General features: G+C 36.9%; 1 protein-coding gene across 2 annotated transcripts in view; it reads right to left on the bottom strand.

Annotated features, from left to right (window-relative positions):
* Positions 1–20,525, bottom strand: part of IL1RAPL1 (interleukin 1 receptor accessory protein like 1) — a 702,170-nt gene that overhangs the window by 17,592 nt on the left and 664,053 nt on the right. For both annotated transcript variants that reach the window (XM_027724383.2, XM_039382122.1), the window contains 2 exons: positions 19,851–19,996; positions 8,828–8,971 (listed from right to left, as the gene is read on the bottom strand). In XM_027724383.2, the coding sequence (XP_027580184.1) occupies positions 8,828–8,971; positions 19,851–19,996 (290 nt within the window). The remainder of the gene's footprint in view (positions 1–8,827; positions 8,972–19,850; positions 19,997–20,525) is intronic.

Raw genomic sequence — 20,525 nt, 5'->3', positions numbered from 1 at the left:
TTCAGTGAAGCTCTAAGACCCAGATGGCAGGGTCAGCCCATGTCTCTGTGCATCCTGAAATCCTCCAGAGCACTTAGCAGTGCCTTCAGAAACATTCAGTGCAGTGAATGCAGCTGACCCTGTATGGGCTGCTCCGCAGCTTAACGTACCCAGCAACATGTTTGGCAGATCTTCCATTTCCAGATCAAGAGGGAACTGGAGAGGTGATTCTTCTCCTCCAACAGAGAGTATTCCAGCCTCGTACATACTTGGATACTGAGCAGAGGAGTTTAGGAGCAATAGGCTGATTTAACTCAGAGTTTCAGGATTTCAAGGGGAAATGACAGACTGGATTCTTCCAAGTGCTGCAGGGAGCTGGAGCCAAACTGATGCAGGAAGCTTTTGTCTTTAAAAAAACACCCTGTGTTCAGGAAAGGCTGCAAAGTATCTTTCAAAATTCCCCAGAGACTGTATTTGCTTCAAAGTTATGGTATTTCTTAATCTGTATTTGTTTTGTTATTTGTGGGGCCACATTTAAGATACGTTGTCATAGTGTTCACCCTTAATATAATGAAAAAATATACTTTAAATGCTTGGTTGAGTAAAATGCCCAAATCTTAGGTCTTTAAAAATACTTATACTTTTCCTCACACTATTTACTGTTGCTTATGAAGCTCACTGTAACATTTTCTATTATTTATAAATGTCAAGCCCTTTAATGCTAGTAAAAATTAAAAACTATCCACACAACTTTTTTCCATGGCAAAGTATTTGTTAAGTGCAGCATTCTCTGTGATAGTTCATATCATTGTGTAGAGTGAGCAATGTTGAATTAGAGAGAAATTTTGTAAATGCAACACTGGGGAAGAGCTTAAAGGAATGTAATCACTTCAAAAGAGGATCTGGAGTCTTCTCAGCACATCATAGAACAGGAAAAAATAGAAAGTTCATTGTCCTAATTGTCAGGTTTATAAAACTATTAAATCAATTGTTTCTTTTTTTTCCTTTTTTTTTATTTTTTTTTTTTAAAACTCCATGAAGCCATATTGAATTCTGGAAGCCTAAAGAACTTGAAAAAATAAAATAAATGCCAATTTCAAAGTTGATTCTATATGAACATTTATGAAAATCCCAAGATATTAATGCTGCATTGAATGTTTCTTGAAAATTAGGAGTGATTCCTGGTAGATAAAAATCCACCCAAAAAGTAATAGTGATATGACTTCAAGTCCAAAATAAATTCTCTTTGTAAGTTATATTTTCACTGGTTTTCTAAAATTACAGCTAAAAATGTCATTGATAGATACATAAGATAGAATATTATATATTTAAACTGAATAACTTATTAGTAAAGGATATTTTATCTTATATTTAGTCTGATTTTGTGTTCCTAACTAAATGAAGAGTGCATTTCAAATGTTTCTCAATATTCTCATGAAAGCTTAAGTTTATCACTGCAATTGAAGACACTGTAGATTCAATATAAAAACCTGATGAAACATTAATATTAGAAGTTGCTCCTGACAGATATGAAAACTCAGAAGTCCTTATAAGAGTTTCAGAATATTAAAAAATAATGAATTTAAATTATTCTCTTGGTTACTATGATTTGTTTTCAAGTCAAACACCAAACTAAGAAAAAAAGTATTATTAGTAGATATTGAAAGACTGAATAACAACTACACAGCTGGAAATTTAGCATAGCATAGTAGTTATCTCTGAAAGACTGCAAGAAATTAGCTACTGTATTAAAAAGCAGAAAGAAACACAAAAAAGAGTGTAATGTAAACTCTGAAAATGAAAAGATATATTTTTTTTCTATATTAAAGAAATTTCTTAATAAAAGTTGTCAAGACACAATGCGCTTATCATGGTCCTAATTCAACAAAACAAACAATATAAGGCAGCATCATCATCATCATGGCTGGGCTTCGCGAACGAAGATTTGGGAAGGCTCTATCCACATTTGTTACAGGCACGCTGGGGGCTTATGAGGCCAATACAAGACAGACATATCCGATTGCAAAAGGCACAGCAGAAAGACTCCTTAGGTGGTGTATTCTGCAGGATACGATTCTTTCTGCGTTGTCTTTTCTCCTCAAGAGTGATCCTGCGTGCGTTCTCAAAGGAGACAGCTGCGTTATAGATGGTGTGTCTCCAGGACTCCCGATTGGAGGCCAGAGTAGACCAGTTAAGATGATCAATATGGCCAAGGCTGAGATGTTTCAGGGAGTCCTTGTATCTTTTCTTTGGGGCTCCTCTCATGCGGCAGCTGGAGGCAAGTTCACCATAAAGCAAGATCTTAGGGAGGCGGTGGTCCTTCATCCTGGAGACGTGCCCTGCCCATTGCAGCTGCGTTCTCATCAACATGGCCTCAATACTTGTGACTGCTGCTTGCTCTAGAACAGATGTATTGGTCACATAGTCTGACCAGTGGATGTTTAGGATCGTACAGAGGCAGCGTTGATGGAAGCGTTCTAGGAGACGCAGGTGGTGGCGGTAGATGACCCACGATTCAGAACCGTATAAGAGAGTAGACAGCACTATGGCTCTGTAAACACTGATCTTGGTGCTTTTCTTCAGGTGTTTATTACGCCATACTCTTTTGTGGAGTTTTCCAAAAGCACTATATGCCTTTGCTAACCTGTTGTCTATATAAAGCAACAACCTGTATAAATTACATACTTTATTTTAGATATATTTCTTAGATCTGTTATCTTAGCAACAGCGCTTGTTTCTTAGGCCTCTGTAAAGGATTTTGAAAACTGGAGCTAAGACAGCCTTGATCAACAGCAAAAAGTTAAGTAAAGCACTACAGATATAAACAAAACCAGGGGAGAAATAGCTGGGAAACAGGCTTTCAATCTATGATTCTTGAAATCAGATGCCAGTATGCTGTGTTCATCTCACCTACCTCAGAAATCTGCAACATGATTTGTCTTTCAATAAAAAAAAATCTTCAAAGCTTAGAAAGCTGGTTGAGCAACAGGAGATATCTCAGTCTTCATCAATTCATATATGGTAGACCTTTTTTTTTCTACTTTAAATCCAAACTTTCTAACCTGTAACGATCTCTTAGTTTTGAATCTAAAGATGTTCTTGGTGATATTTTATTTTATTTTTTAAGATATATGTGTATTATAGATATAGTTCAGATGCTATGAAATAGGAAGAGAGAAAAAAGCAGGAATTTTCCTTTGAATTAGCATGTCTCATGCACAGAATCTAGAAAACACCATATTCAGTGGAGACATAAATCGAGTTTTTATTGTTTGAATGGCATTTCAGATATAAATAAATGGCATAAACAAGAAGAGAAGCAGTTTTCCAGCAATAAAATTGTAATTAAATAACAGGAAAATCCATTTTTTTAACCAGTAATATTTAGAAAGAAGAAAGCTCCATTTTTCTCAGGTGATTTTAATAGAATTTTAAATTGATATTCATAGAGCAGGATTTCTTATCACCACAATTTGCCAATAGCCAATAAGAATACATAAGCAAGTGGTGAGGTTGCTATTGCAAACTTATTTTGTGGGTCCCCAGGGAAGATTCTGTAATTGCAAAGTCACTAACTTCAGCAGTAATTTCATTCTTGCTATACCTGCATAGCATAATTATTAACACAAGTGCTTTGGTGGTGCTTAAACCAATTGTAAAAGTTATATTTGGAAGTTAACAACTTAGTCATACAGAAACCTTAAGAATCTCCAAGCATTACCGTTCCTTACTGCTTAAGAGCCTCACTGGGATGAAACCCTGGAAGCCACTGAGAAGTATATCTTGCCTGTTCTTGTCCTGGACAGTTAATAAGATATTATGTGGGCAATCCCATAGGTTTTATCCATGAACCTTGATAGTCTTTTGCAGCTAAATGATAGCAAGGACAAAAATCGTGATTACTTAAGGACTCCCAGGTGGAACAGAGACATCAAGGAAGAAAGACTTTCATCAATCTCCTAATTTGAGCATTGATTTGCTTCCCCTCAGCAAGAGTAGAAACTCATCTCTCAAGAAAGGGCAGCCATTCCAGCCATGAGATAGTCAGTATAGATGTCATATACCCAATCCAAACAAGATTTCCTGAACTGAGAGAGCTCAGCAGTGGCACATTTTAATCTCATGAGGAGTGCTTAGTTTTATTTCAACAATGTGGTGGAAATAAAAAAAAATAAATACATAAATAAATTAATAAAAGTAGCCACTTTCAGAACTGAAAGTGAAACTCAGAGAAACTTCTCAGGCCTGGGCCTGGTTGCCTTCCCTGCTGGCACCTCAGGTGCACAGATGCTGTGTCATCCTTAAATTCGCCAAGGTTTCCATGGCGAAAAAAGCTGAGAATGAGACCGAGAACACCATGGTGAGGTCCTGACCAACAGGAAAAATAGTTGATGGGGCTTAAAGGCACCAAGAATCTTTGTGAAGGTCATCATGTAAGCAGTTAAGCAAAGCTCTCACTTTCTAGTTATCAACTGTCTACAGCTTTTATTTTTTCTTGAGCCTTAAGCTTGACTTCTAGTCAGCATAGCTGTGAGAAAGGATATTTATGTGAATTCCATTACAAAACTATTTGCAACAAATTTGGTCAGACTGTGTCTTTAGTTGCTACTTTTTTACCAGCGTCCTAATCTAATTTTTTTTTCTTTTATGATAGTGTTCATCCTTTCTTATTAATACCTTCATACAAAAACTTCCATCAATTTAAATGATTACTGATGGACCCAGGTAATGGTAGGGGAAGATGCCTGTAAACTGTTTCTTTTGATAACTGTACCATACGCTCTTTCCTCTGAAACTGGAATTTGGAATGCAAACACATGTAGAAGTTCATGATTTTGAGTAATTTTGCCTATCTGACCATGTTCAATGGTTTTCAGCCTGTCATCTGTAGACTTCTGGATTTATCCTTATAACATGGCTTCAAACTGGCATCCGCATATACCCTGGAACCTGTCAGGTTTTGAAATGGCAAGAAAAAATTGAAGATAGCTATTTTGGTCACTTTGAACCTCCTGTCCACTCTAAGGCAGCATCAAAACTGGCTCTACTTAGAGAAGTGGTCTCAATCCCCCCCTCCACCCTTGCTGTATCTGCTGTGATGCCTGGGGACTAATCCTTGCATGATTTGGTGAGCAGAAACAGTATAACAAAGGAGAAAGTTGTCCCAGGTGAAATCATGGGAAAGTTTCCATTGATTTTAGGGTGCCAAGAAGTCAGCTCATATGTAGACAAAGAGCAGATTGCTATACAGTGGTGATACGTCTTCTGATACAAATAGCCTTTTAAGGTCACCGAGTGCAAGGTGGAAAGAAGTCAGGGCATGTGTTGATAGTAGGTACTTGTAAATAGTTATTTGCATTTTCACTCTTCTCTGTTAGTTAAAGTACTACACTTTTTTCATAAAGTCATTTAAAAACTCGGAACGACAGCAAGAGAAGGTCCTTGGAAGATAAAAATACATAAAAAGCAACTGCTAAAACACTCCACAGAGAATGAATATGGTATAAAAATCCCTTTTGTTTGATCTCATTGTACAGCAAAACAGAAGAAATCATCACTTTTAAAAGTGGCTTTCACTAATAACATGTTAGTCCCTAAAGTGTACTTTACGGACAAGGCTTTTTAAAATAAGCTTTTAAGTTTAAAGCTGCAAAACTAAAAAGGTTGCCTGACATTTGACAATGATTAGTCCTCTGAAGTTCCCAGTAGTATCTATTTGTGAAAATTTTGTTGTTTTTAGAATAGCACTGGACATTTCTTTGTTTGTACAGCACTTCGGGGTCCCATCTTTACTGTGTATGCAGAGAGATATTAAACTGAATTTTTCCTTTTAAACAGATTTTGGAGTTTCTGACCACCAAACAGGTAGTGGTGAGTTATAGCTCTGAAATGCAAGGTCATGCTAAACACCTGCTGTTTTTCCAGGGGTCAGAATGTTTCTCTTGACTGTGTGCTCCAGCTACCGGAGGGAACTGTCAGACATTCATGGTGAGATACCCTGACTAAACCAGCACATTGTGCTGCTCTGCAGTAAAGGACACAGCACATGCCCATCACGTAATCCCCTGGTGTGGAGTCAGTTCCCATGTTGTTGGAAAGCACAGGCATGGAGTGAGAAGAGAAGTGATAAAATTATTATATTCCAAATTAGTAGGAAAGGCAGGGAATTAACCATGAAAACAAAAAAGGGGGCTTCAATTCCCATTCCCAGGACAGAGCTGCAGTGTTTGCAGGAGAGAGAAAAAAGCAGAAGGAGAGTCTAGTCCCTAGGATAAGGAAAAAAAAAAAAAAAGTGAATTCAAAGCTGTAAATTAGAGAAATGAGGAATCAACACTTGTGATCAATTGCTTAATCTGCAGTACCCCTACAGAAAGTAATAATTTCAGTTGAATTAGGTGTAAGGGTTAAACACTTTGTTTTCAAATACTTCTCACAACTTACCCGTGTCTCCCACGGAAATGTGTGTTAGTTAGCCTGAGAAAAACTGATGTGTCTAAGGTTTGGAAAGGAAAGAGAAGTTGTGATGAGATTTGACATCCTGAAGGGCTTGTTCTCTGATCAGGAAAGAAATGAAGCATTGAATTTTAAAAGAGATTTTCAATTGAAAATTTTAATTGGACTTCACCTTTAAAGTGTTTCAAATCCTCTCTGGGTACAATACAGTGCACGTAAAAGACGACTGTTATATTTGATGTTTCCTTATCTACAGGCTGTCCTGAAGTACGACAGAACATGGTGTAAATTATGAATAGCATGTGGGCACTCTGCTGCTGCACCACAGGAGATGTGGTTAGAATAAGATTTTAGAGTTCAGCATTTTGTGTCTGTCAATAACAAACTAAGCCAAAGGAAAAGATCTCAGTGTATATCTGCAATTTATTTCTACACAAGCCATGGCTTGGTTTCTTTGGGACATTTTCTCTCCGTCCTCTTTCTTTTGCACGACTGTAAGTGGAAGAGACGGAGTAAAACGTCCAGCTGCAGTCACTTCATTGGCACAATGGTTTTTATCTATGTTGCTAGTACATTGAACAAAGTAGAAGCTCAATGTTTTCATTAGCAATCTGTAAGTAGTATTTTTCTTCTTATATTGCCATGGTTTAGCATCAAATCTATCAGTGTTTGCATTGGTCTTCTAAGGAGAATCCATGCTTGACCTTCTAGAATAGTGACCTTTGCTCAGAAGGATAAACTGAATGGATATTGGTTTTCCTTCTTTTGAATCACAGAATAGTACCCTTTAGAGGTCACTTTTTTTTTTTTTAAATGTTTAAAATGTATGATTCAAGCATTGTTGTTCCCAGGTGACCAATGTATGGGATGGGACAAGACAGAGACAAGAGTATAACACCTGGCAGAGTAAGTTTGCAAATGAATTGGAATGATTTGAGATAAAGATAAATGACAGCTATAAAAGTAAGAATTACTGATACTGAGAGAGAAAACATTAAATTTCATCTATTTAAACTATTATTATTTTAAGTCACTATTTCTGCATATGACTATTATTAAATTCACACAATTTATGCAAGTAAGCATGCCCATTTAAACTGGCAGATGGTTTGTAGAGAGGAGTGGATCTCAGTTTCTGAAAAAAAAAAAAAAGATAAAAAAGAAAGTGTCTGTCAAAATCCTCCATGACTCACAGTCCCTCTGGGCCTCAGTTTCCTTCTCTGTAAAATAAATATAATAACCTGACTTTTTTTTTTCCACTGAGCTGCTATATTAATGCATCTTTTTGTAAATCCTCTAGAAGGTTACAAAATGTTCTAATGTTCTTGGGCTTGTTGTTTTGAGCATTTTCTATTTTGAATGCTTGTGCATTTTTAGGTGGAAGGCAGAAATGGGTCATTCCCAAGTGAGTTTATTATGGAATTCTTCTCTTATATAATGACTTGTAATTCTGCTGTTGCTCTTCTCCCTTATCAGTGACAGATTTGGCCATCACTTGTTTATCAGTACATATTTATTTTTATATTTCACAGTGGCTTCTGCCTACAAGCTGTTACCTGGAACTGTAAAATAACTTTTATTAGTATTTCTGTAGAAACTAAGGTCCTGTCACCAAAGACATAGTGGTAGCACAAAACATCAGGAACTCTGACCTGAGAAATCAAATCTAACTAACCAGAGCCTCCAGTTCAACCCAGTTAGCTGTTCACTGTTCAACAGCAATTTTGATTAGTAAGGCTAGAGGTAAATAAGACCTTTTTCTTCAGTGCTTAAAAAGAGAAGAAAAGAAAAGAAAATGCATGTATATATTTGACAGAGCTGGTGCATACATTGAGAATTACTTTTGTTTAGTCTGGGTGTCCTTGAATCACAGAACAACTTTAATGACCATTAGCAGCTCTCTCAGTGATTAAGTAAATGAACTCAAGAACAAGAACTGCTGGGTACATTCCCAAACACTCAGTACAGTTTATTGAAATGGATCAGTTTAAACAAGCAGTAAATTGAGATTCACTTCAGCCTCTACCTCTTTGTTGAATACAATTAGGGAGGACACTCCCTAGCTCATGCAGAAATGAAGCTGGCTTTCAGTACCGACAGAAAATGAAAATCTTCAATTCATCAATGTTGGTAGTTTACATTCAGTGTTGGAAATAAGAATTGAAAAGACATGGATGTCTTCTGGAGCTCCGGAGAGCAGCATGTACAGCTCAGCAGTTACTGAGCTTATGTGGTGTATGAGGAAAGTGTATTCAAGTAAGTGCCTAATGCAGTGAGAAATAAAAATTACAGTTGTTACCGCATCTTGAACTGAAATGATATCTGGGCCTTGGTGGAAAGAAATAAAAGACAAGAATTCTTAGAAAGTAGAAAACATACTAAGAAGCTGCCTTACCTCCATCTAGTTCTTCAGCTCCAAAATGGTTCCTGTAGAAGAGCATAATCTCTATCTTGTAACACTTGTAGATAGTCACTAAACAAACAAGCAGCAGCAGAATAGCACCAAGCCCACCAGCAAGCTCAACTGTGTACATCAGCTCTGCAAAGAATTACAAAATGCAGTAACAACCACATTCCAAACCACAGAAAGATTAGCAGCAGACCTCGCGCTTCTGTTAAACATTAAAATAAAATAATGAATGATGGGTCATTTATGAATTCATTTCATTATAGGGCCCTTGAAGATATACGTAATAGTATTTTTTTGTTTTTTCTTCTATAAACTGTTTTTTCTCTGAAAATTGCTGGGCATGTATGTGTGTGTAAGAATATGTGCATACACACGACATGTTTGTTAACTCTTCCTTTTCTCTTTCTGTAGATAGATCACAGTTTGCTTTACACAGATAAATGTTGATGTATGACTTACAATGGCATTAGATGTGAATATTTCCTTTTTAGGGACTATAATCCAAAAACAGCTTCTCCCTTATTCCACATACAAATAGGACGAATTTTAGTCTACTGGACAAGACCGCACTACGACTTTGATTATTTTTTCCCGAGTAAATATAAAAAAGTCAAAACTCAAAAAACTCAAGACATGTGAAGACAAATTACCCAAGGAACCCTGCAGCTCTACATCTCAGTTATATGTTCACATCCTTAACACAGTTTCCCAGAGATCTACATTTCATCTTTATTCTCACCTTTCCCCCAGTGGGCTTAGCTTACATGTAGTCACAGCAAACCATCTCGATTTGTCTGTTCCGACATTCCCACTCAGCCCTAACGCACTGGTGTCTTTGCTGCAGTCTGCTCACATGATGGATTGGGGTCACCACCACGTAACTCTGTTCTTGAGGGGGGGGACTCCGGTCAAATGAGGTCAAAAACTGCCTACCACCAGTAGTGGAGCCACTTATCAAGGCAAAGCAATATGCCATCATGGACTTTCGTCTCCCTTAGTTTTAAGTGTTGCACACTCAAGGAAGCTCACAGAGCTACGTGGTTTCCATCTTGTTGGTAGTTTTCATTGGCTCAGTGGCTGAAAATTGGCAATGTTAAAAAAGGAGGATGGGAGAAGAAGGAGAGTTATGAACAATTTTTTACTTTGAAATGAGCAATAGGTGGCAAATGTTAAGACTTTCCATACTTTTCCAAATCACTCAGTTTTGAGGAATTAAAAAAATCAGATCTTGGAAATCTAAGATGCAGAGTTTGCCTCATAAAAAAAAATCTGTGCTGGAGCAAGACCAGTTCTGTGTTATTTTCACAGTATCCTCTTCCAGTAGGCAGTTTCTGTCTGAGTGAAGCAGGGTAGCCCAGAACTAACCTTTTTTTTTTTTAATGTGTGTGTGTGGTTGTGCAGATATGATAATCCAGCACAATGCAATTCAATTAGAGAAATAAAAGGTTAGAGGAGAAAGTGACAATTCCATTTATTTTGACAGCGTCTACTGAGAATCACACACTTTTTTTTTTACTATTTTGAGGCAACTGTAAGAAGATTTCATTACTCTCTAGAAGACACTAAAAATGTAATAAAATAAAATAAAAAGGCATTTATATTCCATGTCATTCTCTCCAAAACTGTGCTGGAAACTCCTTTGTGTTAGATATTTTTAAGACTGACATGGTTATTTCAGACTTCAATACTTTTCTGGTCCAGAGAGGGGAATGTTATTAAAAACACCCATAAAAAATTGTTTGCATAGACAAGTAATACAATATTTTAGAATATAAATGGAAATGGAAATTACTCTGCACTGACTTACTATACTCTGTTTATCATTTTGTACTACAGGTGATGCAGCTGTTCAATGGTAACTAGAAGAAAGGCTTTAATATATCAGGTTCCTAGGCACAAAATTCTCTATTTATATGCCTGCTGTTATGACTCATTAAAGGGAAAGAAAAACTTTACAACTGGAAAAGGGAAGTTTTTCCTAAACTAATGATTTTGAGATTAGATGAAAAAAAAAAATAACTGCCAGTAGTCATCTGCTGTCTGTCACTGTGCATGAAATCAGACTAATGCACTGCATCACTTTTGCCATCAGTCCTCTTAGTTCTCTCTTCCCCCATAAAATAAGATTATGCCTATATGCTTCCTTCAGTAAAATTTATGTGAAGCCACACGAAGCTGTCCTTAATTAGGCAATCAAAGCAAACAACAAAATTCTCTAACTCAGCCTGAAACGTACTAGCAATTACCTTTTCACGTGCTGCTGCTGAGCCCATTGTGATTGCTTCTGAGGACAAGGATGACGTGGTTCTTTCTTAAACAGATTTTTTTGTAATGTAGGTTTCATGGTCTATTGATCTAACATAGCAAGCTATTTTTTTCCTCTGTGCTGGACAACATCTTTCAGCACATGTTTGTTCCCTGTCTTAGGTGCTGTTTGTCAGAGTTTAGAGGCAGAGAGGGCAGTGGTTAGCCCCGTAGACTGCTGCATCCTTACACCCAGCCCTGCAGATGCCTGAGCCAACCCCCAAAGTGCTGGAAGTGGAACAGCTACATCTCTGCAGCACTGTGGAAGGCAGGATGGATTGTCCTGAGCACAGTGTCATGCTAAGTTGATTGTTTTCAGGCCTTGAGTTTGCGTTTCTGCAGGATGCTAAACCGTGCCCTAAGGGCCCACTTGCTGGCTCTAATCTGCCACAGGATTTTTGGGAACAGTGTTACCCCATGATGAGCTGAACTCAAGGTGTGAGAAGCAGAATGCTCAGTCTTGCCTCTGCTGTTGGCCCCTCAGGTGACTGAAGCCATTTCACATATCTTTGCCTTGGTTTTACCAATGTGAATTGGGGAAGGTGCTCTGGCTTCTTCCTAGGAGAGGTTATTCCTGAAAGGTGCTCTGTGAATGCTAGGGGTGTTGGTGATGTGTATGTCAACAATTTCAGCAGCGATGTAGTGACTGCTAAAGCTGAATTAAGTGTACAGCAAGGTTAGAACGTATGGTTACCTTCACAATAACATTTTTTTCTGCTGCTTTATTCTGCCTTTTTCATTCTGATTTGAGCACCCAGTTGCTGCAGCAGGAATATACTCCCTTTCAAGTGTGATCTGTTTTTCCTGCTGAAATTCAAGTTTGCTGTAGTGGCTACATACTAAAAAGATTCAATTTCAGCACAATTCCACATCAGAAGGGAGAGACAAAAAATGAAAATTTAGCCTCTGTGTTGCTCAAATTACAGACCTGGTCCTCCTTAAGTAGGTGAGACTGAACATAAAAAATAGTAGAGGAAAATTACTTGACTAACCCTTAGGGGGACAGACATTCTGTTAAAAAACGAGTTGCCAGAAAGTTACATCCAGAAGCACAGCAATCATTTAGTTACAGGCAATTACAGGCAATTAACAATAGTCCTCCAATAGCACAGGAGCAGTTCTACTCCAAGGGAAAACACATTGATTACTGCAGTAGTAGTAGATTGTTTTCTGAATAAATAGCTTCAATTTAAAACAAGATTTGTTACAAGCATTTTGACCAATGGCTACATTATTTACCCTTAGCAGGAGGCTTTGCCCAAGGAACCCAGTGAAAAAGACAGCTAATTAAAACAAAGCACATGTCCTCTCCAAATATCTAGCATGATATAACTGGTAATAAATAAATGAACTCATTTTATACTTTTATAATTATTGGCCACATTTGTAATATATATCTTTGGTCTTCACCTGGCTCTAATATTTGATAAACTTTCTTTCCCTAGGTCATGCAGGTAATTCTCTTACTGTAGCTGGAATTATAACAAGAAAGTAAATAAAATTGTTCTGCCAAAGATTCATATCTTTTGACTTATATGACATGCTTCAGGGACTTTACATTATATGATCTGTGATAATTTGAAATTAATTTTATTCATTAATTAGTCCCCACAGCTGAGCTACTAAGAAAAATAATTATATTTCAAACATTCTTTTTTTTTTTTGTGATATATAACTCTTCAAGGACATGTGATTTATAGCTGTGCATTCAGTTTCTGAGCCTTTTTCAAAATCCAATTACAGTCTATCTAAGGTTTCAATTTTGCAATCACTTACAGATTGTTCAACTTCATGGACTATAAGTAATCCCTCTGAAGTCAACGGGACTATTAACACAGTTTCAGGTTAGCACATAAATAAATCTTTGCAACTTTGTGGCCTAAACTGATTTCTGTTCTCTGCTTGTCTTTGATGATTTAACTCACAGAGATATGCTTTGGTTAGAGGCAATTTTCAGTTTGTTTAGATATACTTTCATAGACTTCAATTATTGAAGGAAATGTAGATATAATGAATATAATTTGGAAGGGGAGCAGGGTCTGATGTGTTGTTACATACTACTTTGGTTATGAATGGGTGTGTTTCTTCTAAAGAAGGAAGGTGGCTAACACAGGAATACTCGACTGAGTGTCATTTCAGACATCAGCAGTAAAGATTAGGCAGAATTTAGGTTAGTAACAAAGAAACAAATACAGCTTTAAAATGGAGAAGTATGTGCATTTTTTCCTTTTCTTTCCCCCCCCCCTCCTTTTTAGTACAGTATTCATTATGGCATTGCTGTAAAACAAATTACCTTCCCAAAGCTGAGCATATGGAAACACAGCTTTATACACCGTATGCATATCCAATATGCATACTGCATATATATAAAATCTAGTCACTACTTTTTAGGATTTTTGTTTGTTCCAAATTGCCAAATAAAATCTGTTTGTGCTTAGGGTACCTGGATGGCCTTATGAGCACTGTTGTGAATAGTTACAGATGGATATTGTAGGACAATAATATTTCTGATAACAGTAGAAACAGACTTGGGCTATTCATTAGCTTGATTATGAAATCATTTCTTAGCACAAAGTATATACCTTCTGCCAGTATAGGCTATGTGTGCCTGTAGATGTCTGCAGAGTTCACTGAAGCTAGCTAAATTTAGTTGTGGTTTTCAATATGGTTTTCAATGCAGTAGAGCTATTTTATTTATTAGAGCTATTGAGACCTAGTTATCTTGTATTATTTTTTTATATCAATAAATAATATATATTCCTGATTTGTGTATGAAAAAGAGCTGGTCAGGTTTGGGATTATATATACATACGCATATATGTGTGCAAATGCAAGACAGGGGTCTTGTTAAGCTCTTCATTAGTATGGCAGGCAGGATATCTGAGCCTTGCTGCTGTTGGATTTCCAGTGTTATTAGAAGAGAGTCGGTAAATTGTTATAATAGAAGTATATTCTTACCGATGACATTTTTATTTCTTCTGAGAAGTGCGGGATACCTGTTCCCAGCAGGAGAATAATTACGCTGATTATCTCCAACAGTATGTTAGCTCAAAAGAGGATAAGGTTGGAAAAAATATAGTTGAAAGTAAAATGAAGTTTACTACATTTAAATACATAACACTGCATTTTAAAGGCAGTTTATAACATAGGTTGAAGGAAAGAAGTGTCATGGTGTGGAACTGCAGTAATCTCTGGTTAGTCTCCCAGAATTAATAAATTGTGTATGACTTAAAACCTTCCTGATTAAAAGAGCTTCTATTTGCTTATTGCACTACAGAAATCAGAGCCCACACAATTACTTTTTTTAGATCTTCTGAAAGAAATTAATGTAAAAAGCACTTGGAGCTGCTAAAAATGTGGGGAAAAAATTGACTACCGAGTTCCAAGGATGTAAGATTGTAAAACATACTGTTTACATTTTTTTCTGAGGATAGCATTAATGAATAATTTAGCTCTGCATGGGTTATGGGAACAATTTGTGACATTTTATTCTAAAATATTTTCGTCCTTGCCAATCAAGGTTAGAATTGCACTTAGAAGTTACGTAAAGAGAAGAACTGTGATAAAAGTGGTACAGAAGTTGTTTTAAAAAGGAATCTGTTAAACAAACCAACATGTTTGACAGATTGTCAGAAGTAAGATTCGTCAGAGGAAAGTTAGATTTAGGAACATGCTGAGTAATCTTACTAACCTTCTTACTGGAATTGTCTTAGTACAATTTTCTATGAGATGAGGAAAACCTTACTGATTAAGACAATGGTCTTATGAAGAGTTTCTGTCAGGCAGAGGTCTCTAGTATTCTACTTCCTTGACTGATTTTAGATGAGACTGAGTGTAGAAAGAGCAGTCACATTTGGTTAGATTTGGGACAGAAGGGAGCTGATATTTGGCTTTTGGTCCTATGTCATGAACCTCTTGAGTGAACAAACCTTTGCACTGCTGAGCACAGTGACAAGCCAAAGACTTTTTCAGTGGACATAGGTGGATGAAAAATCAATTTCCATCAAGTCCAACCCAATTTCAATTCCAATTCTAAAAGCCGTTGAGGATCTCAGAAAAGCTTTTCCTGCAGTGTAGAATGAAAACTGAAGGCTTTATACACTGGAAGATATACATGTGTAAGGTTTAACTGACCAAGTGGATCAGAGCTCTACAACAGTTTTGCTTCCATTGAGATTTGCTGCAATGGTCAAGTAATTAGGACCAAGTAACAGAAGCTGAAATATAAGACTCATTGCTCTCATATTTCACGTGTTGAGTTTCTATGCAGAAATTTCAGAAGCATTGTAAAGCCTTGTGGAAATAGAGAAATAACACCTGCAGTTTCTTTGTAGAGGTTAGAAAAGAACCAGTTTCTTTCTTCTTTTAAGTCTTGTCACTGTGTGAAATCATGTCCTAGTGATTGAAAATGCTCATGAGATCAAAAACTTAGCACATTCAAGTCTTTAAGTAATAAACCAGATTTACACTATTACGTGAATGACACCGTAATTTAAGGTGCTTGTCAGTAATTCAGTATCATTAATAACCAGAGAACTCAGAATTACTTTCTATTCTGAATTTGCCATTATATTGTACAGGAAATATTAATATGATGTTTATGCACTAATAAGTGGTGAGTTTAAAGTATGCCTACCTACTTGTTTCCTCAATACGCATTCCATCTAGGAAATATTAACTTCTATATTTTTCAAACATATATTCTCATGGGCAATTTCAAACAGATTAAATCTCTTTATCTAAACAATATATATCAGTGAAAATATGGGGGGTTTTGTCCTGATAGGAAAAAAACCCTGATTTTAACTATTCTTCATTAACTCATAGTCAACAAAATCCACATATGTCCATTGAGAACACCTATGAGAGAGGAAAACAAATCAAAAATATAAAAGAAGCCCAGGATAGGAAATCAGATAATACTGTGAAAATGGGAAGAAGTAGTAGTAGATTCTTTGAGAAAATGTATAAAAGTATGTTACCTGCTCTTAGTTCTGGTGTTTGTCCCAGGAAAAATACAGGTATATTACTAAGCTTCTATAAAATAATATCAATACCATTTCAAGAATAATGACAAATAATATTTGACATTATTTTGCTTTAGAGTTCTGCTTGGAGACATGCAGAGAAGAATTTCCAGAAAATAATCACATAATTAGATAATATTCTGTATTTACAACACACTCTATGATTAAATGAGACTACGAGGATGGTGATCCAGCATGAAAGACATACTTGTCAATACATAAAAATGCAGAAGAGCATTCTTTTCCCTTATGCATACATTTTTATCTACTACATTGATAGACTATGGGCTTTTCTTCTTTAATTGAAAAAAAATGGACAAAAATAGAATTAGAGTGTGTGATCCACCTCATCTCATTTTCAATATGTGGTCTGTTATTAATAAATTTGTGCTTAGCTGCTGTCAGTATCACTCTAAAAATTAATTTCTAGAAGGTTCCCCTACCTGGATGAAGATTAGCCTGAACTGCTACAGATGATCGATGGTAGCTATCACCAGTAAGTAACAAAATCAGCCTTGGATTATAACAAGTAGATTTTTTTTTTCTTAGACAAAAGAGAAAAAAACTTGATTATTGTAAAGGTGAAACAGATTTGGTCAAAAGCTGGAGGAAAGGAATGAGAGTTAAATCTCCTGAGTTCTGATCCCTCTCTTTTTCTGATTATCTATTGGACAAATTTTGTAGGAATGAACAAGAAAAGGAAACAGCATTGTCATTGTCATGCTTAAAATGCTCTACTGCCTTTAGCTTCGAGTTAAATGCTCCCTATGCACAGCATCTGAGGAAATTTAGGAGTCTAAAAATGGTTAGCTGGCAGCAGAAAAACATAGATCATAGGTTTTCTCTACTTGCATCAGAAAGCAAAAGAAGCTCAGGAGAAAATAAGGGCTCAGCTCCCCGAGATGCAGAGCACCGGTGTCCACACTAGAGGGAGGTAGAAGCGTCCCAGCCTTCTCCCGGTGCCGGATGCTGAAACGAGGTTCACTTTTCCTGCACAAGCGGTGTTGGAGTTGGGGGCATTATGTTCTGCTCCCTTCCTGAAATTAATTGATTTCGGGAAAGGAGAGGCTCTGGTTATCCATTCCAGTACCATGTCAGGGAAAGAGCAGAAATCCCCTCTCTCCGTCTGAATGTGCCAGGCACTGGTTTGTGACAGGGACCACCATTTGATGGGTCCTGCTTGCCGTTTCTGTGAGGAGAGTGTGTGTTCCTGCTGGGCTGACGAGTGGGAAGATTAAGGAAGATGCATCCAGGGTTTTGCTAGTGAGTTAGACTCTGGACTTCTTGCCCTTTCAGGGCCTGTTAATTGTAGGTATTTCTAAAATCTCCCCCTGGACTTTTAAGTTTACAGAGACTATACTGACCAGGTTGAAGCAGCAGTTGCAAGGGTGTTTGAAAGGCTTAAACTTTGTACCTGAATCGCCACTGCAGCGTTTAGCCCTAAATACCTCTTTTCCCAGGAACGCTTTTTGTTCAGTAGCAGAGCTTTCTGCTTTGCTGTCCCTTCTGATCCTGGTGATAATGTTCCATAGAGGAAGTTTAAGAAGGATTATAATTTCTTTTTCAGGTATGCAGTGAACATTCCAGATTCAGCACCTTTGTTGACTTATACTGCTGGAAAAAAAAGATCACTAACTAGAAAACCAGCCAAAACTAATACTCTGCAAATATCTTAATGTTCAGGAAGCAAATTTTCCTAATTGTTAGGTCCCAATTGTTCTAAGTCAGCCAAATAATCAGAAATTAATAAACAGCTAACTCATTCCTAGCAGAGACTAAATGTGGATCTAAACAAGGAAACCTAAACCGAAAGGTTGTCATGGTGATATACAGAAGACTAAGCAAGAAGTGTAAAGCTTCTCTTCCTAGGAGACCTCAGAGACTAGCTCAAATTTTTATCTGTCATGCTTAATTTATCATTTCACTGAAACAGTTGTCAACATGCAAAGTGTGTAGAAGGCTTGTATCAGGTACATTTTGTTTTTTGAGGGCACAACAGACTGTGCTTCCAAATCAATTTCAGATTCAGCTTTACTTAAAGAGGAAAAAAATATTTTGGGGAGTTTTCTTTGCTTTTTTATCATTTTACTATTCATAAGGGCAATTAAATATTGAGATTATTTCCTCTGAAGTATGTCATCATGAGGGCACATACTGTGGTGTGTTTGACTTACTGAGTTCTACAAAAAAGGAAACAAGGAAAGCAGACTCTTTCAAAATTCATGCCTACACTGTTAGATTAAAAATCTGGTGGTCATAGAACAGAAAAGAAGTATGTGTTGTCAGTGTTGCAGATACTGCTTGTATGGAAGAGAAAATAAGGATTCATCATGTCAATTAAGTATTGGTTTTAAAGTAATTTAAAGCCTTAAAAAGCCTTTCAAGTAATTAAGCCTTAAAAATTCTTTATTTTTGGTGTCTCATCAACTAATTTAATTATTAAGGACAAGCCATTGGATGTCAGTGGTGTTTTGGGTTAAGATCTTGCTCCAGGTTCAAATGTCTCTGAACGAGGAATATATGACTACTAACTGGTATATTGTTGAGGTTCAATTACTTAATACCTTAGTTTCTTACCTCAGTGAATTCAAGAAAATGTGGCAAATGCCAGGCTAAGCAGAACATCTGGTTATTTACATCTGCATCTTTTAAGAAGCAATGATGAGTTCAGAAAAATGGCTACAAATTAGTTCTATTCAATTAATTGGAGGTACATAATATGTTTAAATAATTTGGTCACACTATCTTGATTTATGGTTTCCTTCTAAACTTAGACAGACTTTGCATGCTACAAAAGTAAATTTAGGGAAGACATCACTGCTCTGATATAAACTGAGATGCCAAAAGTACTTCAGCACCACAATAAGAACCTGGTTTGCTCACCTTTACAAGCAATCTAAAAAAAGCACAGTAATGACACCAAAGTGCACACACTGCTCCTGCTCATTCTTTGCTCTCTTAGGCCAGCAGGATGCTGCTTGAGGGTGGGGAGTGTCAATCCCAGGCATGTGGAGCACCCTCTGAGAGGTAAAGTGGACAAAATGGGTCTGGGAGCCTTGATTTGCAAGAGATTCTCCATCTCTCTGTAATCATCTCTGTGGGAGATGGCTGTGGCTATTAAACAGGGTGGAATCATGGGATGTGAGTGGTGAGAAGAAACAGGAAGGTCCTCAGAAGTTTCTGTCATGATGTTTCACTTCAGAAATGTTGATGTTAAACAAAAGAGTTAGAAGGAAAATGTCCACAGTTAGGCAATGAAGGAACTCTCCTGGCATGGGGTTTAGGTGGCATTTCTGATAGAAGTGGAATGTATTTTTGTTGGTTTTTCAAATAATTGATTTTATTTCTTACAGAAAATTATAGCAGTTGTATTAGCTGTTGTTTCCTACTATTTTTCTCTATTGAACCTTTATTAAGTTCAAAACTAAGGAATTATTAAATGCATCTTTTATAGAGACATAATTAAAAGGTGTTACTGTATTTTTTTCCAGTGGCATCCATAATTAACAACATCCTTTCTATTTTGTTTTTCAAGCTGTACAAATTCCTAGGGGAAAATAATAATTGACTATTGGTTCTTAGGAAGCCAAAATTCATGCTTGCATCAGAAAGAAGCTCTGTAAAAAATGGATCTCCCCTACATTTTACCATTTCATGGAGAAAAGCTGCATATTTACCCCTTTTGTGTAGAAGAATGCTGGCATGTCGGCGCCCATTTCCATTCTCAACGTAGCATGAATAATTGCCCAGGTCTGCCTCCTCGACAGAGTCAAGAATCAATGAGATGGAAACCTCCTGCTCCCCGAGATGTTCCTTGAGAACCCTGAGAAAAAAAACCAACCATCATTGCTATTCCACTTGTGTCATAGTGGAGCACTGGATAACCATGACATAATAATGCTGCTCACAACCTACAGCTCTCTGGCTTCAAACTTGGCTATGGTTTGATGCAATCTTAATCAAATTTTGTCATGCCCTTTTCTTCCTCACTTCTAATGAGGAGGATTGGTTCCGTAAATGTTAATGAGAGCTTCAGTTCATTGTCTTCTTTAAGCAGAATGATATGCACACTGATAATATATCATTGCACACTCTGATGGAGACCCTGATCCATGAAGTCTTGGAACGTGAGAAGAGAAAAAAGGGAAAACTGTTGTTTTGGGGTTTAGAGTCACACTAGGAGTCTGGGCCAAACACAGTATTTGTGCTTTTTCTGAGGCTTTTCAATGTGCCACTCAGAAACAATATGTTCATGCCATGGTCTGAGAGATTATTTCTAGAATGCAGTATAAGATTTGATTATATATTATAAAACAGTAGAAAGAGCTGGTATGCCAGATGCCTCTAGTTCA

The sequence above is a fragment of the Pipra filicauda genome, unplaced genomic scaffold (genome assembly GCF_003945595.2).
Source record: "Pipra filicauda isolate LSUMZ 115617 unplaced genomic scaffold, ASM394559v2 scaffold257_size1096998_pilon, whole genome shotgun sequence".
NCBI lineage: Eukaryota > Metazoa > Chordata > Aves > Passeriformes > Pipridae > Pipra > Pipra filicauda.
Note: the sequence above shows the minus strand (reverse complement) of the source record. Positions and strands in the feature narration are given on the sequence as shown.